Here is a 22,037-nt window from a genome sequence, read left to right as displayed (position 1 = left end):
TCCTGGCAGAGGGTCTGCACGCCGGGGTGCCGGGCACAGCTCCCCGTGCCCACCCCCGGGCAGGACCAGCTCGTCCCTTGCCTGGCATTGCTGCTGCCAGCCTTTCTGTCCTTGGGCCATGTCCCCCCTGTCACCAGTGCTGGTCCATCCCAGAGGGCTGTCCCTGTGTGGGGAGGGATGCTTTGGTACCCCTGGCAGTGTTTTCTGGCCCCAGCACCAGGGGGATAACATAAAGGTGTGTGCCAGGAGAGGGCAGTGCAAGGGGCACCTGTGCCCCGATCTGGAGGAGGTGGAGCAGGGTGGGACACATTGGTGGCACGGGAGGACATTGCTGCTGCGGGTAAGAGGGGTTGGTGGTTGAGGGTGTCCTCCAAAGGGGGGCTCTGAGGATGGTGGAGGGTGTGGAGAAAAGACTGAGGGGAGACTCATCGGGGTCTGCAGCTTCCTCCCGAGGGGCAGCAGAGGGACAGCACCGATCTCTGTGACAGGACCCGAGGGAATGGCTGGAACTAGCTGGGGAGGGCTGCGTTGGATCCCAGGAAAAGGTTCTTCCCCCAGAGGGTGGTTGGGCACTGACCAGGCTCCCCAGGGCAGTGGGCACAGCCCCAAGGCTGCCAGAGCTCCAGGAGGGTTTGGACAACGCTCTGAGGGACAGGGGGGGATTGCTGGGGTGTCTGTGTGGGGCCAGGAGTTGAACTCAGTGATCCCTGTGGATCCCTCCCAACTCAGGATATTCTGTAATTCTTGCACGTGCTGGGTGAATGGGCAGGGTGGGCGCCCCAAATGCCACAGGACCCAGGGAGAGCGGGCACCACCAACCCGCCTCTGCTTTCTCCCACTCTGCAGGACCCCACCAACGGCTACTACAGCGTGAACACCTTCAAGGAGCACCACTCCACCCCCACCATCTCGCTGTCGGGCTGCCCGGCCGACCTGCGCCCGGCCGGGAAGCAGCGGGTGCCCACGGGCATGTCCTTCACCAACATCTACAGCACCCTGAGCGGGCAGAGCCGCCTCTACGACTACAGCCAGCGCTTCGTGCTGGGCATGGGCAGCAGCTCCATCGAGCTGTGCGAGCGCGAGTTCCAGCGCGGCTCCATGAGCGACAGCAGCTCCTTCCTCGACACCCAGTGCGACAGCAGCATCAGCAGCAGCGGGAAGCAGGACGGCTACGTGCAGTTCGACAAGGCCAGCAAGGCCTCCGCATCCTCCTCCCACCACTCCCAGTCCTCTTCCCAAAACTCAGACCCCAGCCGGCCCCTGCAGAGGCGGATGCAGACGCACGTTTGAGCCCCTCCGGGGGCCGCTCGGGACCCTCGGCGTGGGCGCCGTGGCGCTCGGACAGTGGCGCCCGCCGGCAGCGGCGGCGGGAAGAGGCCGGATCCAGCCCCCGGAGCGGGGCTGCGGGGCGGGGGGCCGGCCCAGCATCCCCCCCCTCCCCGGTACATGCTAAGCACAACCCCGCCGAGGACGCGCTGAGCCCCGGGGAGCCGGAGCCGCCCCCTCCGCGGGGCTGGGGACGCCCCCGGCCCCACCGCGCCCCCCCAGCCGCTCGCCTCCGCTTCCCGCTGCCCTCTCCCACCCGGCTCCTTCCCTTCCCTCGTCGTGTTCGGTGTCCATACTTATAGAGTCCGTTTCGGGGGGGTTTTGGGGGGGTCCCGCCACGTGGGACAGGATGGGGGGGACATCGGTGGGACAGGGACCCCCCGGGAAGGGCCTCTCCGGCTGTATCGCGGCGCCGCGGTCAATACAAGAGGTGTTTCTCGTGGCACGCCTGGGCTGGTGGCCACCCCGCGGGGACATCGGCTTTTCGTGGTGACACTTTGCCCGGCACAGACCTGGCCTGGAGCCTGGATGTGCCATGGCCTCCTGGGGGAACCCCCGGGGGGGGCAGAAGTGGCTGGTGGTGGAGGGAAACTGAGGCACAGGGCAGCTGGGAGCCCACGACCCCAGCGTGGGAGCCAGGACATGGGGCGTCACAGCAGGTAAGGGGACATGGGGACAGGCCACCCTCTCTGCATCTCACAGTCCCAGGACTCCCTCACACACACCCCCATCAAACCCCAGGAGTGCCCAGCCCATCCCAGCCTCAGCAGGACCTTTATTGGGTGCCAGCATGAGCCCCAACACCCCCATCCATTGGTTCCCCCAACACCCACGGCCCCGCAGGGGGCAGAGGGGGCCCTACAGCAGCAGGGAGAAGGCACCGGTCGACCTCCCCATGGGGGGATGTTGGACACACCAAACACCCACCTCCTGGAGCCGAGCACCCCACCAGCCCCCCACCCAAGGCCCCTTGTCCCTGACACCAGTGGCACGCGGGCCCCAGGTGAAGGCTCCACCATAAATAAGCATTTAAATTAATTAAATTAATCTGCACCCCCAAAGGGCCCCGGCAGACCCCGAGGCCAAGCACCCCTGGGTGCCCCCACCCGGGGGGGCTGCGGGGACGAGCCCCCGCGCCAGCGCTAAGGCACAGGACGGGGCTGCCGAGTAAAAAGGACATTAAAAAAAAAAGGGGGGGGAATTAAATATCTGGGAGGGGGTCCAGGGGAGGGAGGAGGCAACACGGGCCCCCAAAGGCTCCCATTCCCTGCGAGGAGGGTCCCGGGACCCCCAGGATCGGCCCCTTGGCAGGGCCCTCGTCCGAGTGATGAGGGAATTAAGGGAAAGAGAAAGTCCAAGGCAGGGGCTCCTGCCCCGCCACACCCCCACAGGCCCGCTGGGAGGGAGGACCCCCCACCCCTAAAGTCCCCTCCAAGTCCTTGGTAGCTTCAGTGCGTTGGTAGAAAAGGTGCCGGGGGCTCCCTGCGCCCCCCCAGAGCTGCCCCCGCCCCGGGGACCCGCGGCCCAGCGCGGCCTCCCAGCCCTGCTGGCTCCGGCAGCCCCGGGGCGCGGTGACGGCGGTGACCAGGACACTCTGCCCTGGGGCGGTGACCAGGACACTCTGCCCTCGGCCGTGTCCCCTCACTGTGGGCGCTGGTGTCCCCTCGCAGCGGGGGGTGACATCCCTGCCACCCTCAGAAGTAGGTGAGGTTCTTGACCAGTCCCAGCTCCAGCATCCGCTTGATGGCCACGGCCTCGTGCGACACGTTGTGCTCCGACGCCTGCGGGACGGGGAGCAGGGGGTGACACACGGGACAAGGGGCCACGCACTTTCCTCTCGCCCCTCCCAGCCCTCCGGCTTGCCAACCTCACCAGTGGGAGTTGAGCCCCCCAAAAAGAGGGACAGAACCCTCCCCGCCCGATCCCCCTGGCCACGAGCCCTTCTCCTCACACGTAAACACACGGGGGTGGATCCAGCTCTCCACACCTCCAAAGACACTGGGCTAGAGGGATAAGTTGGATGGTGACCATCCAACAGTGGGCTTCAACACCCATCGTGGGAGGGGAGCAAGAGGTCTCCATGGGAGGAGGCTCCCACATCACTCAGCATCACAGCACTGCTCTCCTAGGCTGCCATCCCCCATCCCAGGGGAAAAAGAGGGGGGAGCGTGGACAAAATTGTGGGGCAGACACTTACGGCCATGGACTTGAGCGTGACCTGTTCGTAGTAGTGGATGGTTTGCTTCTTGTTGCCCGAGTCGGGGTAGCCAAAGCCCGCGATGTGCACCAGGTCGCAGAAGTGCAGTGCCAGGGTGATGGCCAAGAGCCCCGTGGTGGGCTTCTGGGGGACAGGGGCAGAGAGCCACGGCCTTCAGGGAGACGCACAGGGACAGGCTGTTCCCCCTCAGGGGGCGCAGGGGGGACCCCACCCCTTACCTGTTTGACCTTCCGTGGTTGCTTCATGGGGAGGTTGAGCACTTTAGCAGCAGTTACTTCCATGTAGTAAGGGTTCAGGACGCGCACTTGCTCCGGGTTGGCGTCCCAGATCAACGGGGGCTGCTTCCAAAACCCCTTCCGAACCTGCAAGAGGACAGAGATGTCCCCAGGGGTAGGATGGGATGAGGGCTGGACTCCAGAGCAGCCAGCGAGGGGTTGGGCTCGCTTCCCCACCACGCTCACCCTCTTCTTGTCGTTGAGGATGGCCTCCATCCACTGGAAGTCCATGGGCTTGAAGGGCACCAGCACCAGCAGCGTGTCGGGGTTGTTCTCCGTCCGGGGGTCGAAGTGGGCCGACTCCGGGTAGAAGAGGCGCATGGTGGTCTTGGAGCCCACGTCCTGCTCATAACCATGGACCGGGGCGTTGTTCAGCCTTGGGTGGGGGGACACGGGGACATCACAGGTGTCAGCCCCCGCCACGGGTGGCACCGGGGAGGGAGCGGCGGCACAGAGCCAGGGCCGTACCTGATCACGACGTCGTAGGTGTTGATGGTGTCGCCCATGGAGCTGTTGCGGAGCCGGTGGCCGTTGCCCACCACCGCACACCTCCGGCACTTCAGGCTGCGAGAGAAAGCCCCGTCTCAACCAGACCTGCTCCAAAACCGGGGTGGTTTTAACCCCCAGAGGGGGTTTCACCCCATGTTGCCCAGTCTTCAAACCTTCCTGCGCTCCGTCCACCACCCCTGGGTTGCAGAGGTTCATTTTGCCAAATCCCGGGCCCACAACAGATGAATTCAACCCCTCACGAGAAAAAGACAAAGAGAGAAAAGCCCCTAAACCCACCCCGGTGTTACCTCTGGATGCTCTCGGGCAGGGAGTAGTGGGTGATGGACAGCAAGCGCAGGAGGACGTCTTCTGCAAAGCAAGGGCCAGCAGAAGGTGAGGAAGGCAGCTCCTGCCTGGCACAAGGCCCGGGGTGCTGCCCCATCCCTGTCGGATTTCCTCCTGCCGTTAATCCCAGCTCCGGGTGGATAATCCATGGCTGGGTTTGAGTAAAGCCTGGCCCACCCTAAACCCTTTTAGAGGGCCCAAATGCACCCAGAGCAAGGAGATACCAGCTGCAGAGTCTAAAAATCAAGCAACTAACTTGTTGGCAGGGGGGTGAACAGTCTCCAAAAAGCAACCTGCAGCAGCTTTTCAGAGGGAAGCTGAAACCCCGGGGAGCGGCAGCAGGACAGACAGACAGACAGACCCACGGAGCACTGCCAGCACTCACCACTTCCCTTGGTGCCGTAGGGCAGCTCGTAGAGCGACGGTGTCTTCACCCAAAAGTAGTCCTTCAGCTGCAAGAAGAGCGGGTGGTCCCTCGTGTAGCTGCCGAGGAGCAAAGGGTCGGTGAGACCGGAATGAGGAGGAGGCACAGGGAGGGGGGTCCTGGCTCTGCATCCCCCCACTCCCTCCTCCCAGCCCCAAAACTCACTTCCCGATGAGCTGCGCTGCTTTCTTTTCCACCTCCCCAAGGGGACACGTCGTCTTGTTTTCTTGGACGGGGAAATAAAAGCTGTAAGGGAAGGGGTTAATTAAATCAAATGATGCCCGTTCCCCTGCACCCCCCTCCTGGCAAAGGGGGGTTCCAGCACCCCACGGTGGGATTCAAGCCATGCCAGAGATATTTCCATCCGTATTTAAGGCCAGCACTGCCTTGGATGTTTATCTGCTGGGCTTGCAGCCTTGCATCGGAAGAGGTCTCTCTTGCCCTGCTCATGGACCTCTCTGCTTTCCCCATCTCCGTCAGCATCACTGGCACGGGGAGGAGAGTGGGGTTTTCCCATCCTCCCGGGCTCAGGAAAACACTGGCATTCACCAAAAACCCCGCAGAGCCCGACCACCACCACACACCGAGGAGGAAACCTCGTGTCGTGCCCCCACCCTCCGGCAGCAGCCGAGGATGCTGCCGCCTCCCCGCTCCCCCGGGATCCAGCCAGACCATGCTCCTGCATCCCCGTGCAGGACGGGAGGGAGGATGCCACCTCCTGGGAGTGAAGGGAAGGGCGGGAGGTCCTTTAAACTTGAATGAAAGGCACTCACAGCTGTGTGTACCTGTCTTCCCGGTAGATCGAGTACCAAACCATCACCAGAAACAGCGCCAGCACCCCGAGTATCTTCCCTCCTGCGTGCCCAGAGGGGAGGGGGATAGAAAAAACACCGTCAAGCCGGTACCCCGGGGTTTGGATGATGGGATGTGGGGTCCCACAGCCCTCTGGGGATGTCCCAGTAGATCCAGGTCAGCAGAGCTTTGATGGGGAGTGGCCGCGGTTTGGTTGACACCATGCTCCCGAGAGGAGCAGTTGTGAGACACAGCCAGGTGATTTTGTCCTGGTTCCAAAAGCCACAGTGACACTTCTGTTTCCACCTTCTGTCAACAGCTGGGCAAACATCTCTCTTTCCGGGTGCCTCACCCCATTTTTGTACCACAAACTTCCAGGTGCCCAAACCCAGAGGTTCAAGGACCCCAAAACCACCCTCCCTGCCAGGACTTTGCCTGTGATACCCCAGCACTCCATCACCCAGCTGGAGCTGCAGCAAAGCAGCATCCAACCCCCAAAAGCCAGATTTCCACATGCAAATCCCCCAGCACCCCCCATCCCTGCCTGGACAGAGGGAGATGGGACTCACGAGACTTGTTGATCATTTTTATGAGCAGGAAAGGGATCAGGCGAGGGCCGGAGCTCTCATCGTGGCTGGTCACCTGCAGCGGGAAAACAGGAATGGCACTGGATGAGGGAAAAACCCACAGGAGCCACTCCAAAACCCCATCCAAGAGGCATCACCCCCGCCTGCCCATTTGTGATGGTGCGAGGGTTCCCCAAGGGATTTATTAATTTAGATCCACATTTCTGCACTGCCAAAGGGTTGGTTTGTAGAGTTTATCAAAGCCAGGCAAGCCCCCGCGCTTCCTGAGGAGCTTCAGCCCTACAGGTTAAAGGACGAAGGGAAAAAAAAGGCATTAAAGAGGAAAAAGGAGCCCTCAGTGGGGTTTCAACCACAAAATCCCACGGGTGGTGATTTTAAGCCCAGCTTAAGCATCCACCTGGCACCAGCAGCTACAAAGCCCAACGTGCCACCGCCACCACCGAGCCAGGCAGAAAGGGCAGGAGCAGCCGAGGGGGGTCAAACCAAAGAGCATCACGAACTCCAGGAACCTCCAACACCTTCGATTCCTCCATCCCGGCCCCGGGAAGGGGGTGCCCCGAGCTCAGTCCCCGCGCAAACACCGGCGGGGGAAGTGGCGCGACTTTCGTCTTCCTCCGAAACCTCTCGCTCCTGGAATAAGGAGCAAAGAGCCCTGATCGGAGCCATCCTGGGATCGGCCCAGCCCATCCCACCAGCACACGGCAAGGATGGAAGATTAACTTACCAGCAGGGAGAAGCTCAGGGCTACATGGGAGGCTTTGCTCCCAGGAGTGAATTCTGCTCTAAGCCCGGCTCAGAGGTGGGCTTGGCTTTGCCACCCCGTAACTGAGCTCCTCCCTGCTCCGAAACGTGTCTGGTGTGAGGGAGGAAGGAGTGTTACACGCCAGCAAAGGGCAAAGGAGCACACCCGGGCTGGCAAATCAGCTCCTCTCCATCATCGAGGGATTAGTCACCTGGGGAGGGGGAGCACCCACCTGACGTCCCTCTCTGCTCCTCCCTCACACCCCTTCCTGCCTAACGAAGCATCGCTAATGAACCCGGCACCTGCCACCTGCCTGGCAGGGCCACGGCCTCACCCAGCCAAGAGGGAATCGAGAGCAGCAGTTTTGGGGGCCAAAATGTATCAGGAATGAGAAGAAACGAGACCCAAGATGGTCCCACGAGAGTCAGGCTCTTCCTTTCCTTGTCATGGGCTCCTGAAGTTAAAAGGGCAGGAGGGCAATTAATTAAAAAGGGCAAGGAGGGCAATTAATTAAAAAGGGCAGGAAGGGCAATTAAAAGGGAATTAAGGACAATTAAACTGTGCTAGAAGCAGTGGGATGGGACATCAGGCAAGGAAAACTGTCCATTTGACAGCAGAGAGATGGGGACAGAGACAGAGACTGGCGAGGTGGTCCCCTGGGAAAGCACCTGTCTGCCCTGAAATGCTTCTCCTTCGTAAAACATGGATAATCATGTCCCACCATCACCTGGGATCCCCAGGAAGGGGAAGCAAAACCCCCCCATCCCCAATTTACACCCCAGCTCTCATCCTGCATCTGTATTTCTGGCTCAACAAGCCCCTCCTGCCTGGAAAGATGAAACCCATGACTTGATCTTCAAGGGTGGGAGCACATAGGGAGAAGGAGCTGGGGGGTCTCACCCCTTTGCATGTAACGATTTCTTGGGAAAAGTAAAATTAGGGGCAAGTGAAAAGCAGCTTGTGCTTCCTGGGGGTTTTTGTTCTACGCAAAACTGGCCACGAAAGCCCCGAGGGGGAAATCCACCCCACAGCTGGAGGCTGGTGATGCTTCTGGGGGGCCTGAGCACCCCTCTTCACCCAGGGCTGGGATGCTGCTGGGCAGCAGGACCCAAATTTAGCACTAAATTCACCCCCCAGCTCCCTCCTTGGGTGCCAAAACACCCCACCGAGCCCGTTTCACCCCTCCCACTGGGAAAATCCGCTCTCCCCGCAGTGTTTGCCTTTACATACCAGCTTTTTTTTAATTGTTTTGTTGGGGTTTTTTTTTGAAGGCTTTATGATCTTTTCTCAGGCTTGTACGCACAAGCTGGGCCCGATGCAAAATTTATCTAAGGCAAACACGGCTAATAATCCCCGGGGTGAAGGAGCACTGTTTGGTGAAGCGTTCAGGGAATGCGGAGCAAAACAGAGCACACCCAGCTGCCCCCGCGCCCGTGGTGCCTCTGGAATGAGTTCAAGCTCGGCCCTACCAGATCCACAGCCCAAAACAGAGCAGCTGCCAACAGTGGGAAAGTCTGAACACCCCGAGCCAACGCTCTGGCTCCTCAGAGGGCTGCTGGGGGCAGCGATGCTGAAGGGTCCTGCTGGTCCCCACAGCATTCCCAGTCCTGCAGGGTCCTCAGATCCCACAGCATCCCTGTCCCATCACAGCATCCTCAGAGCTCCCCATGGCAACTCTGGTCTTACAGCATCCTCAAAGCCCTCTTGCAGCAACCCCAGTCCTGCAATATCCCTGGTCCTGCAGCATCCCTGTCCCATCACAGCATCCTCAGAGCCCCCCCAGCATCCTCAGAGACCCCCACAGTGTCCCTGAGCCCCCCCAGCATCCTCAGAGACCCCCACAGTGTCCCTGTCCCACCACAGCATCCTCAGAGACCCCCACAGTGTCCCTGTCCCACCACAGCATCCTCAGAGACCCCCACAGTGTCCCTGTCCCATCACAGCATCCTCAGAGACCCCCACAGTGTCCCTGTCCCATCACAGCATCCTCAGAGCCCCTGCACCATCCTTGTCCCATCACAGAGCCCTCGGAGCCCCCCCAGCATCTGCCAGGTCCCCCAACAGAGACCTCTCATAACAACATTCTCCCTAGATCCCCAACCACAGCATCCCAATCCATCAGGGAGAGACTCCAAGCTCATCCCTCTCACGGGTGGGATCCAGCACAGCTCCCTGGGGTCGGTCCAGGGCATCGCCTGCCCCAACAAGCCCCGGAGCTGAGGGGAAAGTCCAGGCTGGATTCAGCTCCCCACACCTGGGAGAAGTGACTGGAAAAGCCCCTCTTTGATGTTGGCACCCCCACAGCTCCTGGGCTGGGGATTATCACTGCACAAAGGACTCAAAAGCCCTTCCCCACCCTGTGTTCCAGGAAAGCCCCACCCCGGGGATGCTGCAGAGGCAGCTCACAGCCAAACCTCACCCCTGTCTCCCTCCAACTGGAGAGGGATTTTGCCCGGCAATTTTTTACCATGTCCCCTGGGAGATGCCAGCAACACCCCAAGGGGCTGACCCTCCTGCTGGGAGAGGACCTCAGAAGAGCTCATCCCTGTATTTCCATCCATCCATCCATCCTTCCATCCATCCTTCCATCCATCCATCCCTCAACCTCAACAGCTCCAGCATTTCTGGATTTAAGTCATGCCAATCCACAGAGTGGCAGCAGGAATTTAAAGGGAATTTAAAGCCATGGAACAAGCACAAAGGTGGGGGGTGGTTATAAATCCCCCCAGCCCATCCCGACATGGATGGATGGTGATCCCAGGCACCCACTGCCATCCCAGCAAAGCACCGGGGACCAGCAGGCCATGCAGCAAAAGCTCTTAGTACTTTTATGTTTCCATGGTAACCCCTGGATTGGGGAAAAGCGTGACATGAGGCAAGAACACCTCTCCTGTGCTCCCACCATCCCATCCCACGTGTCCATGGGACACAGAGCCACCCACTGCCTGGTCCAGATTCCCTGGGCGAGAAGGAAGCTCAGTGGAGAACAAGCATCTCCAACAGTTTATCCCAAAAAAACATGCATTTATTTTTAACTGGAGGAGTGTTGGATTGTGCCCGAGGAAGGGATGCACCAGCAGTCCCTGGGCATTCACTCTCAGCAGTGGGAACCACTGGGAGGGAGACAGACAGACAGACAGGACAGCACAGACCCCTCCGACCCCAGCCAGACCATCTCTCCCGAGCTTTCCAGGCACATGGAGCTCTCAGGAACCAGCAGGGCAGATCCCACATTCCACTGAGGACAACACCCAGGATCGACCCCAGGGAAGCAGTTTACAGCCCTGGGATCTTCCAAGCTCCCATCCCACGGGATTTCTGCCCAGTAGGGCAGGGATTGCCGGAGGAGCCCCGGCAGATGCCGACGTACCCCCCACGCCGACCCGGTCCTGCCCCGGCACAGCCACCGCGTGCCAGAGCCTGAGCACAACCTGGGAGGCGGCCGGGGGCGATCCTGCAGGGAAAGAAAGGATCCAGCCAACTCTGGGCACTGCCTGCGCTTGGCAGATCATCAAAGGCACCCAAATCCCCAGCCTGGCATCCCAAACCTTCCTCGCCCCGGCTGCTGTGAGCTCCAGGTGCTTGGGGAACTTTTTTTCCAAGTTGGGAGGAAAACTGAGACCCACAGCAGGGAGAAAATCCTTGTGGGATTACAACAATCGCCGTCACAAGCCCACAAGCAGGGTCTGGATTTCAGCCCCCTCCAAGGGATGCTGCATGGTGTGGGGATTCCAGGAGGGAAACAGGGATACTGAAAGGGGACCAGGGATACTGGGAGGGGACAAGGGATGCCAAAAACCAGCAGGGCAGGAGCAAGAGCAGGAGCTGCAAGCAAGACCAGCGACAGCAAGAGCAGGAGCTGCGAGTGCAGCAGGCTGGGGGGAGGCAGAGGATCGTGAGGACACAGCACTGCAAAAATCAATCCCGCTGGACAGCGGGCACAGCCCCACGGAGGGCACAGAGCCAGCCCAGCCCGTGCACTGATACATTTATCCTATTTTAAGAGCCCTGCGAGTCACTTTAAAGGAATCTTAATTGCCCTCTTCACGGAGAGGCAGCGCTGTTTCCTTCATCCGTGGTATCCCAGGCACACAATAACCCGGCCAGAGATTTAAGATAGGGGAGAACAACCCCTCGCTGGCATGTGAGCCTTAACAAAACACTCACCCGTGACCAGGCTGCAATTCTGAAACTGGCAACAGCGAGTAAGCTCAGGTACAGCGAGTCTTTCCATGGTGGCAGGTCCCCAGGATAAACCTGGGCTGCTTCTGCCTTCCTGTGGCACTGTTGGTTTTAATGTGCTCCAGAGCCAAAACCCAATTCAGGCCAGTGCTGCCTCCATCCTCTCCTCTCCCCTATTTATTTTTTAATCCTTGCAGCAGAAAAAACACAGGGTGGGACCCAAGTGCCTTCCTACAGCCCCAAAACACTGACTGTGTGGGTACACCTGAGCATCCCGCAGCTCTGGGGTAACCCCACGGAGCTACAGGGCTCCACCTCGGGGGGTTCAGCTACAGTGTTATAGGTTATATATCATTATTTATATTATACATGTTTAATCACTCTTTAATACTTAAAAAACTAAAATAAAGACCCTTTCCTGCTGGATGCAGGTTGCTGCACTCCAGAGGTTATGGCCAAGCTGCTGGAAGTGAGCGGAACCACTCACGGGGGAACAACCCCCTGCTAAGGAGATGAGGGTGGACTCCTGGCAGAGATGATGGGATCTCATCCCTGAGCCCCCACCACTGACCCAGCCACCCCCTCCTCCCACCTGCCCCACCCTGTCCCCATCTGCTGCCACCATCACCTCATGTTTACTCTCCGGTATCTCCATCCTCAGGGATCATCCAGGGATGCAGGCAGCAATGGCGAGAGAAGCTTTGGGTTTGGCAGGTTTGAACCCCACATTTTGGTCTAAATCCCCCCCAAGAAGCGACACAAAGGTGGGAGGCAGCGAGCTGGGGATGCAGGTAAGGTGCAGGCAGGAGGCTGGCAGCCTCTCCCCACTCCCCCAGGAGCAGCAGGCAGAGCATCCAACAGGGATCACCTGCTCCCTGACAGTCCTGTGAGGTAAAAACTAAACCATGGAGATGCTGCAGCCCATCCCCAACCCAAACTCAAGCAAAGCCCTATCCAAATCCAGCTCACCAGGGAAAAGGGGTAGGTTCTCAAGCCCCAGGGCAGAGTCAGCCCATGGTCTGCTCCCATCCCTAGTGGCTTTTGCCTCCAGGAGTCCCCTCCGGGGGCTCAGAAGCTGCCTGCAGTCACCACCCCCTTTGTAAGGCTCACTTAGCACCTTAACCCTCCATCTGTGGTTTCCCCTCTGCTTCCTGTTTTGCACTAAATTTGGAGGAGGAGAACCCCCAGAGCAACCCCACAGCTCAAAGCTCACGTCTGTCAGCCCCACATCCCCCGGGGGTCTTGTCTGCTCCTTTTTCCAAAGTTAATGATCATGGAGAAAGATTCCAGGAAATAACTCCCTCCATCACCTTGCACCCCCGGTTAACCCACACCGGGAGGAGGATTCCTGTCTCAGGGAGACCTTTTCCTGCATCCCCAGCAGTGGGAGAGGCTGATGCTGGTCCCGTCAGGGCAGGGATAAACTGGCAGCAGGTCACGGCTACTTACGGTCCGTCCTCTCGGTCCAGGCGGAGCAGGCAGGAGCTCGGCGGGATCTACGGGGCCGTCCTCTCTTCCCCTAGGAAAGGGAAAAGGGAGAACATCCTCAGGGCTACGGCCACCCACACTGGCAGCACGCAAGGGACGCTTCGCTTCGCAGCCATCCGCCTTTGGAGCGTCCACGGATCCTTCTGGATCCCCAGCCAGGGCAGCTCGGAGCACCGAGGGGGAGCCAGCCCCAGAGAAGCAGGAGCAGGGCCTTGACGAGCCACCACCGTCACAGAGGAGTCTGTGCTCTCCAGAAAGCCACCCACCTCCCACCCACCTCGCAGGCACCGGCAGCACCGGGGCTGGGCTGCCCGCGCCTCTTAAGGAGGAGGCGTGGCAGAGCAGAGCAGAGCAGAGCAGAGCAGAGCACAGACCTCGCCGCAGGTTTCCCCAACACCTCCTGGCCTTTCCCACCGAAATCCCCCTCCCTGACTCACTCGGACTTTTAGGAAGGCCCCAGGAGATGGAGTGATGCCCTTTATCCCAGAAAAAGGGGGATGCAGCCCTGCTGTGCAGCTCTCCTGCCTTCCCACACGGAGAACACTGCTTAATCCCACATCTCCACCATCTTCTCCCCAAAAACTTTCCAAACTGCACATCCCCACCTGGCAGTGTAATATCCTCACGATTTGAGGAAGGAAAAGCCCTGCTGAGAAGCTGCCACGCACAGAAACCCTCCTGCCACAGTGCTGCTCAGAGAAAGCCTCCCTGCAGGGGCAGCCACTCTACATCCCGAGTAACTATCCCAGATACCGAGGGGCAAGGTGGGCTGAGGGGGAAAAGGAGCCATCCAGGTGGAGGGAGCGGGATAATGAGCGAGCCAGGTGACACAAGCCCACCACTATCCCAGTCAGTCCCTGGGATAAACCACACGAGGAAGAACCTCAATCCCGTTCAGCGCAAAAAAAGTGACACAGGTGAGGAAGACAAGGCTCACTCCCAGCTGCTGCTCGAGCCCTGGCAGGGAAGGTGCTTCCAAGGGGGAACTCTGAAGGGCCAGAGGTTTCCTTACCTCTCTTCATCTCCTCCAGCTAGGAAAAGCAGAGATGAGAAGCACAAGCCTTCCCCACAGCAAGCTTTGCTCTTAATATCCCATTAAAATAACATCCCATGCAAGAGATGGGGAAGGAAACCACTTCTTCTGGATGCTTCTCTGCAGGGACCAGGCTTTCTGTCCATGTCCTGGGATGACAGGGATGGCTCCATCCCGGCATCACCCATTCCCTCTCCACTCAAAGAGCATCTGCTTCCTCCTTCCATCATCGTTTGCCTTGGGGAGCGATTAACCCAGAGGGCTCAGGACAATCAGCAGCCAAACCAGCTGCACTTGGGGTCACAGAATTCACCTTCTGGCACCAGAGTCAGCCCTGAATCCACCGGAGTATCCGACATCACTGCCAACAAGGAGCCTTTTGATTTAGAGCCATGAATTGTAGGATCCACTAACGAGGTTAAACCCTCCCCGGGGAGCTCCTGGATGAGGATGCTCGGAGCTGCCTGGGGGTGGGCAGGGGGATCCCAGGAGGATCCTGCAGCCCCACATGAGCAGGAGACTGTGGTACCTTAAAGCACATTGGCCCGGCCGGGAGGATCTGAGGTCTTGCCCCAAGCTGGTCTTTCCAGCTCGACTGGAAGAGCCAGGAGCTGAATCACTGCTGGTCTTCCTGGGATTGTTTTCCAGCCTCCCAGGCGGTCTCCCCGCCATTGGCCGATGCAATCGGCCATTCCCAGCCCAAGGTCCAGAAAAACCCCATCACGGATCCGGCATCCGACAGGTCAGGAACCGCTGTCTCCGCCACTCGCCGCGGGCGGCTCAGCCCATCCGGCAGCTGATCCCGGCAGGAAATGAATGTCCCAGAGCCCTTGAGAAACCCTAAACAAGCTGGATTTCGCTCCTTTCCCTCTCCAGGTATGCTGTTGGCCTCAATTTCCCGCCCTGCCTATCAGTTTAATCGTTTAAATGATGATTCCCAAACCTGAGGGGGGAAAGGGCACCGTGTGCCTGCTCCCTGACATCTCCCTCCGGGATGCTCATGGCTTTGGGCAAAAGAAAATGAAAACATTCCTTCCCCTGTCAAAGACTAAAGCCAGCCAGGATTTTTGAGGGGCTCAGCCCTGGTGTAGGAGCATCCCTGTGGGAAGACAGGTATTCCCCAGGCAGGAGGGGACACAAGCAGGGCAGGGATGAGCCATCAAATCCCTCCTGTCATCATCCTCCCCCTCCAGGACCAAACCCCCGGAGGGGAGATGGAGACAGAGTCTGTGCCCCTTCCACCCGCCAGACCTGAAGCGAGGCAGCCGTCCGTCCGTCCGTCCGTCGGAGCTCCATCACCGGCGCCAACCTCCCTCGGTTAAAATTACCTCCCGAGGGGGGAGAGAGCAAAAGCCGGGCTGGGAGGGGAATAAAAGCCAGGTGAGCTCATCCTCCTCCAGAGAAAACGTCTCCTCTTGGCATGAGCGAGGTGTTTCCAAGCCCGGCACATCCCTCACGTCACCCCGATCGCTGTTGCCCCGGGACCAGCAGCTTATTCACTCAGCAAGCATTTAGTGGGAGATAATCCAGCCGCTTCCCAACCATCCTTTGGCCGAGCCAAAGGTGTAATTCCAGTGTGGGATGCGATTTTTGGGAAGAGGTTTTCCTAATGGTCATCCCAGCGGATGCTCCCTGGCCAGGAGAGAACGGAAGAGCCGCCACCAGCAGAACCTCCACCTCAGTTGTAGCTTTTCAATTCTATTAATAATTTACTGAATTTATTAAACCACGTTATTAAAAATAAAATAATTTAATAGACCTATATCCTATCAAATCCCTGGGAATAGGAAGAAAAGCAAAGCAAAGCTGCCCAGCCAAGCCGGATTATCCAAAGCAGCGACCGACCTAAAAATAAACCACCGCTATTTAAGGATGAGCCTCCCACAATGAACCCCCCCAAAAAAAAAGATAAAAGGAAAAAATAGACATGTTTCCAATCTGGGGTGTTGAGCATCACCCACCAGACCAAAAAAAAAAAAAAAAATCCTATTTTGGGTTTATTTCCTAGCCAAAGTCTGTACTTCCAAGAGAACAGCATCACCAGGCTTAAAGCCGCTGATTTCCAGACACCCCATGCAAATAAATAATTAAGATTTAAAGCTGCGTTTGCATAATACAGATAATCTGTCGATTTAACTTGTAAATGCAGGGGGAATTAAGCAGCGACGTTGTTAATTAGGCAGCAAAGGGGCCTGGGAAGCCCCAGCTCCACGGTGGATGCTGACGGACCACGAGGATGCTGAAGAAGCTGAACGTGCTGGGGGATGCAGGGCTTTGGCAGTGGGACCAGCTGTTGGGGCAGGTGCCGTGGTGTGACCACCAAAACCTCGTGTTCATCCATATTTTAGCTGAACAATCCCCTCCAGCTCCTCCAGCCCTTCAGCAGGAGCTGCCCGGCCCTTCCCGCCCTCGAGGGCTGCCATCACCCCCCTCCGAGAAAAAAGGCAGTGGGAAAAGAGCCCGGGGTAAGATTTCCGAGGACAAATCACATGTTTAGTTGCATAAAGAGCTGGCTCTGACAGCCGGGCTCTCGGCTCCCCCACCCCAAACACCGGACCCCGCCCGGGAGCAAAACCTGTTGAGCCCGAATGTGCCTGAACAGACAGTTCTTTGTGATTTTTTTTTTTTTCCTTCTCTTTTTCGGTTTGGAAGCGGCCGCTGGTGATCGCACAGGGATGGGCCCGAGGACTTCCCAGCCCTTGGCACCACTCCTGACTCCTTGTTCGGAGGCAGCACCGCGTTTAACCCCTAAAGCCCCTCTCTCCCTTTCATTTCTGGCACCATCCCCCTTCCCACACCCTGCTCCTGTTCAGTCCTGCATCCTCCCAATCCACCTGCATCCCTCCTCTCTGCATTTTCCTCCCTCATTTCTCACTTTCTACCTTATTTTTCCTCTCGATGCTTCGGAACTCTCCTTCATTTCCAACCCAGACAGGTCTGATCCATCCTCATGCTGTAAAATCCCACCCCATACACCCCATGCCAGGGGGTTGGACTCAACAGCCACAGAGCTGCCAGGATGGGGATTTAATCCACATCCAGGGGTGTTTCAGCATCCCCTGTGGGAATGCTGGGCTGGCAGTGTGCACACAGCATCAGCAAAGCCCCAGAGCAGCGTTTAAGCCTCCTCAACTCTCGCTCAGCACCCTCCTGTCTCAGTTTCCCTCCACTTGGGGCTCAGGGAAGCTCTGCCCATTGACAACGCAGGCAGGGGGTGCAGAGGGACCTTGAACTCCATCCCAGCTCAGGGATCTATATTTTAAAAGAAATTAAAAAACCACCCGATGTCGCAAGAGGCTCAAACCCTGCCGGGGGATCCACCCCAGGGCTCCTCGGGCAAGGCCACGGGGCGAGTCCCAACCTCCTGCCGCTGGCATCGGCCTCTGCTGAAAACATTAAGGCTCGGCTGACTCAGCCTGGCCGGATATCGGGATGTTGAATCCAGCCGGGAAAACTTGGTCGGGCTGGGGGAGACATTTTGCAGAGGGGAAGAGCCGGAGCAGGAACGGCATCTGGAAGCGATTGGAGGCGAGGAGCCTCTCCCAGGCGCAGCAGGGAATTCCAACGGCGTGAGCTCAGGTTAAAGCCTCCTTCACAGACCCGGGATTAAAGAGGAGAACCAAACTGCAGCGCATTTATAGATTTTTAAACCTGCAAATAAGGAAGGGAAGGGAGCCAGCTCCCTGCTCAGTCCTACACGGACACGGCTTCGTGATTACGGGTCATTCTGATTTACAATTAAAAAAAAAACCAAACAGCTAAATTCCGAAAAGGAGGAGGAATCTCTCCGTGGATTTGTGGATCTAATTTCAGGTGTCGTGTCCGGAGTTCTCCTTTGGCACTGCCTTGTTTCACCCCTGCACCTTCCATCCCCTGGGACTCCTGTATCCCACCTCCGAGCATCCCTCACCGGCATGGGCTGCATCCCACGATGGTCCTGGAGCAGCAGCAAACCCAGGAGCATCCCAGCATCCTTGGGATGGCATGGAAGAGCCGATGGAGGATGCCAGCCTAGCTTGGGCAGAGTGGTTCTCCACAAGGAACCTCTTCCAGTCATCCCTGAGCCGAGGGACACGGAGCAGCAGCACCCACGGGTGGTCCAACCCGCCTCCACTGGACATCCCAGTAGAGCCATTTATGGGAGGGCAGGATTCACAAGGGATGGGCAGAACCCAGCCCTGCTGTGCCCCACCTCGCTCCGACCCCAAAGCAGGCACTCACCCTTATCCTGCCCGACTCCAGCGCTCCCACCCACCTTCCCGGCGGCGCGGCCGTTCCCATCCCGCGCCGATCCGCGCCCCGGCGCAGCCGGACCAGCCGGGAGCAGCGTCCCCCCACACTGCCAGCGCTGCAGCCCGGAGGTCTCCGGCAGGCAAAGCACATCCTGGAGAGCAGCCGCAGCCTGCGCCAGCCCGAAACCACTCCGAGCATCCGCCAGTCCCAAGGAAAACCAGGAGGGAGGGTGGCTCCTTCGGTTTTTCCGTTCCCCGACAGCCAAATCCCTTTTTCCTTCCTCCAAGGACACTTTCCAGCCTGAGCCTGGTCACATGCAAGGGGTCAGCAGCTGGAAAGGCAAGAGATGAGCAAATACTGGGGGCTTTTCCTCTTCCTTTCCAAGAAGACACAGGGTTTTCCTGGAATAACCTCGATAAACATGAGGATTGCAGCAGGAGGAGGGAGAAGTGCGAAAGGAGAGCGAGGGGAACTTAAGAAACACCGAAAAAGAGAACCAGAAGTTGCAACAAGCAGCGTGAAAGTATCAAATCATTTCCCTTCCTCCCTGCAAAGCCAAAACTGCTCGTGCGACCGTTCCTGGCACCAGCGAACGAGGGGGGTCCCAGCCTGGGGTGGGGAGAGTGGGATGGGGGCCCAGAGGGATCCAGGTGAATCCAGGACACCAACCTCAGCAGGAGAGGGACCACATCCCTGCTCCTCACAGAGTCCTCAGGCTACACCCAGAGCAAACAACCAAAAGGGGGAAAATAACGTAAAACAAATCTTTTTTTTTTTTTTAATTTTTTTTTTTTCTAAAGCCCAATAGGGAAAGTTGTGGAGAAACAGACTCCGTGCTGCCAGCCTGAATCAGCTCTGGAATATTCAAAGCTAAACCAATGGGGCCATCACTTTATCCAAGAGAATAAGCAAGAGAATACATGGGATTTAGAGATATTGCCAAATAATTAATTAGCAGGACTCAACCTGAGAGTTGCTGCCAGCTGAAAACCCCTGGAAACAGGCGTGGGGAGGGCCCTGGTCTCAGCATTCCCACGTCCTGCAGCCTGGCATCCACCTCTGATGTTGGTTGCAAGGATGGGGATGACACAAGCTATTAAAGTACAGGCTTGGAGATGTCAGTATGTCTGCTCCAGAGCTTAAAATTATTTTAAAGGGATGTTTTCACTCCAGGGGTGAGTTTCCCCTCCAGGGTGGGCTGGGGAGCAGGAGGATGCTCCAATCTCAGCTCTGGAAAACACCCTCTAGAAGGCACCCTACATGGCAGATCTACATGGTGGACATCCCTCAAAATCAGTGTGCACAGACAGTTCCTCCTCTTATATTTACATTTTCAAAGGCCTTATTCCTTTGTGGAATTCAGTGCCTTGCTGGAGCAGCTGCTGTTAACTCCCTGCCCGGAGCTGGAGGAGCAAGAAACCCTCTAATGATGTAGGTAATTAAGGACAGGGATTAGGGAGAGACCAGCAAAGTGTGGATCCCCTCCGTGAACGTGAGGAGGTCTTTAGAGGCTGGACACACCGTTAGGAGCCAGGGTAGGAAGAGGACACTCAAACCCATCAGTTCTATCACTGATCCGGGGTTCTGCCCTGCCCGAGGTGTCCATCCCATGGAAAGCCTCGGCAGAAGCAGCTGGCAAAGACTGGGCAATCCCTCTTCTCCACCACCTGCCTCCAAGAGCAGTCAGGGGTAGAGCCCGGCAGAGAAGACAGGGAAGTTCAGCAGAGCTTCCCCAAAAACTCCACCACAAGACTTTAATTAGCTCATCTTGCCAACAGACGGGGATCGGAGTCGCTGAGCAGCCGGCACCAACCCACCGGGCATCGCCCTCCTGTCCCGGTGGGAGAGAAGCATCCCATGCCCGGTGTCTGAGCTGAGGAGCACAAAAAGCCCCTGGAGGAAGGTTTTTCCCTTTGTTCTCCGCTCCCCAGAACAATAAAACCCCACCAGCTCACCCTGCAAAGACCTGACATGGAAAGCTCAACTGGGAACGGTCCGGCTGGTCCTTTTCCTGCTGTCTCAGGGCAAGCATCCTCCTCTCTCCCTGGGAACAAGCCTGTCCTGTGGGAGAACAGGGCTCCAGGCACACATGATGGGTTGGGATAGGGTTTATCCTGCACCAACATGCCCAGATCCCGCTCCCAGCAGCTCTGTCCACACCAGGACTGGGTGGGGGATCAGCAGGGACCCCTCCTACCCCTTTGGGATCACCAGGCTACCAGAGCACACCCGTCGACCAGGCAGAGGATGCTCAGGGATGGGGGAAAAAAAGGCTCAGACCACTTAAGAAATCCTCCTCAGCCCGTTGTTCTGTGGCGAGAGAGAGCGTCCTGAGCCACACACGGGGCACGTCCTCCCCTCCCAGGGCCTCCGGGAGGATTTTCCCTTCCTTACCGCGGCTCCCGGGCATTCCCACCACACAGACTCGCCGAAACGAGCCCCCCTGGCGCTACGGGGAGATGCCAGACCCTCTCTTCCCAGGGCTCTCGGGGTGGGATCGCCTTCCTCGGGAGCGGCCGCAGGCAGGAGCGGTGCCGAAGGCCGGCTTTTCCCGGCGAGACGAAGGGTTTTGTTTTGCCGGGAACGGGGCGGCAGCAGATGGAAGGGCACTGGGAGAGCGGGGGTTTTCCTCTCGCCGCTGCCCACGCTCGCTTCAGGCATTGATTAAGCGCGTTAATTAGAAAAATCACCATAATAATTATTAGAAAACCCCAAAACACAGAAATAAAGCCACTCTCTCCCTTTCCGATGTGCCGCGCTCGCCGGGACAGCGATGCCGAAGGTTTGGGATGCCCCGGTGGGGGTCCGAGCTGGGTTAGCGGGGGTCCCCCCCGTATCCCCGACCTGAACCCCCCAAACCAGCCCTGCCCGGGCGCTGCCGAGCGGGCAGCGCTCCCTGCCCTGCCCTGCGCCCTCCCAGCGCGGGATCCCCCCCAACCCAGCCCCTCCAGCCCTCCCAAAAACCACTGAGGTTTTGCTTCCCCCCTCCCCTTTTTTTTTTGCTCAACACCCCTCGACTCGCGAACACGCTTTGGAGACGCGGACCCGGGGGGGCCCGGGGGGACACGAGGGGACACGAGGGGACTCGGGGGGACGCGGGGGGACACGGGGGGACCCCCGGGCTGCGGACTCACCATGGGGCGGCGCGGGGGGGTCGGTGCGGCGGGAGGATGCGGGGGGTGGGTGCGGGATGCGGGGCTGGCCCGGAGGGGCGGGCGGGGGGCGGACACGCTTGCGCACAGCGCGGGATGGGCGGTGGAGGGAGGAGGAGGAGGAGGAGGAAGGAGAGAGGGAAGAGCATCCCGGGAGCTGCAGGCGCCCGGTCCCCGCATCCCCGGCACGGGAGAGATGGGGGAGGACAACCACCCCTTCCCCTTGCCCTGCGGACCCCAAAAATCATAGCGCTGGGGGCAGCCCCTTCCCCAGGCAACTCCCCGAAATGCCCCAAAATTGGATCGCAGCAAATTTTTAGGGGCGGGCAAAGCTTTTCCCAGCAGGTCACCGAGTCAGGGATTTGCATGTTCTCCCCGTTGAACCCCCACGAGAAGATCCTCAAAACCATCATGAGACGACGCGCGGAGGATCTGCGGTTGATTTTGCTTAAAATCGTCAACCCATATTAAGTATTTTTCTGTTTCTTGCAAATAAATTAATCCCCACTGCAGGAATGCCCCATATCCAGCCACCTCTTTCTCCCACGGGATTCCTTTTCCATCCCACCTCACAACACACAAAATCAGCAGTCAACCCTTTGAGGTTTTTTATTTCCCTCAAGATTTTTTTTTATTTCTACAGTCCCAAACCCATTTCTCCTGCGCTGGGGTGAGTTTTGCCAACTCCTGAGGCAACATTAACGCTGATCTTTAAATGGGAAATATTGTCAAATATTGGTGCTGGAGGAGG

General features: G+C 58.4%; 2 protein-coding genes across 3 annotated transcripts in view; one reads left to right on the top strand and one right to left on the bottom strand.

Moving 5' to 3' along the window:
• The window catches only part of KIRREL3 (kin of IRRE like 3 (Drosophila)), a 358,478-nt gene extending 357,004 nt beyond the window's left edge, over window positions 1-1,474 (top strand). The window contains exon 16 of the mRNA XM_017809453.1: window positions 847-1,474. Within this exon, the coding sequence (XP_017664942.1) occupies window positions 847-1,290 (444 nt within the window). The 3' untranslated portion in view covers window positions 1,291-1,474. The remainder of the gene's footprint in view (window positions 1-846) is intronic.
• A 1,459-nt stretch (window positions 1,475-2,933) lies between these two features.
• Window positions 2,934-21,306, bottom strand: ST3GAL4 (ST3 beta-galactoside alpha-2,3-sialyltransferase 4). Of its 2 annotated transcripts, XM_017809515.1 has the most exons (12): window positions 21,269-21,306; window positions 12,830-12,899; window positions 6,439-6,511; window positions 5,851-5,932; window positions 5,243-5,323; window positions 5,039-5,136; window positions 4,617-4,677; window positions 4,288-4,383; window positions 4,006-4,195; window positions 3,763-3,906; window positions 3,524-3,667; window positions 2,934-3,107 (listed from the first exon to the last, which is right to left on the bottom strand). In XM_017809515.1, exons 3-12 carry the CDS (start codon window positions 6,452-6,454, stop codon window positions 3,021-3,023), a joined length of 999 nt encoding a protein of 332 aa, XP_017665004.1. In that variant the 5' UTR covers window positions 6,455-6,511; window positions 12,830-12,899; window positions 21,269-21,306; the 3' UTR covers window positions 2,934-3,020. The 2 variants fall into 2 exon arrangements, with proteins under 2 accessions (XP_017665004.1, XP_017665003.1); XM_017809514.1 differs by lacking the exon at window positions 21,269-21,306 and having other exon boundaries at window positions 5,863-5,932; window positions 12,830-13,089.
• Window positions 21,307-22,037: the final 731 nt, after the last annotated feature.

Source organism: Lepidothrix coronata, unplaced genomic scaffold (genome assembly GCF_001604755.1).
Source record: "Lepidothrix coronata isolate B3197 unplaced genomic scaffold, Lepidothrix_coronata-1.0 Scaffold27, whole genome shotgun sequence".
In the NCBI taxonomy this organism is placed as follows: Eukaryota; Metazoa; Chordata; class Aves; order Passeriformes; family Pipridae; genus Lepidothrix; species Lepidothrix coronata.
The sequence above is the reverse complement of the archived record's forward strand: the minus strand, read 5'-3'. Positions and strand labels throughout refer to the sequence as shown.

Bases quoted from the DNA above. Each gene is read 5' to 3' on its own strand.
- ST3GAL4 (XM_017809515.1), bottom strand. The intron at 5,324-5,850 runs GTGAGTGCCTTT...CTTCCCTTACAG, and splicing joins GAAGACAGGTACACACAGCT to CTTTTATTTCCCCGTCCAAG. The intron at 3,108-3,523 runs GTAAGTGTCTGC...CCCGTCCCGCAG, and splicing joins TCACGCTCAAGTCCATGGCC to GCGTCGGAGCACAACGTGTC.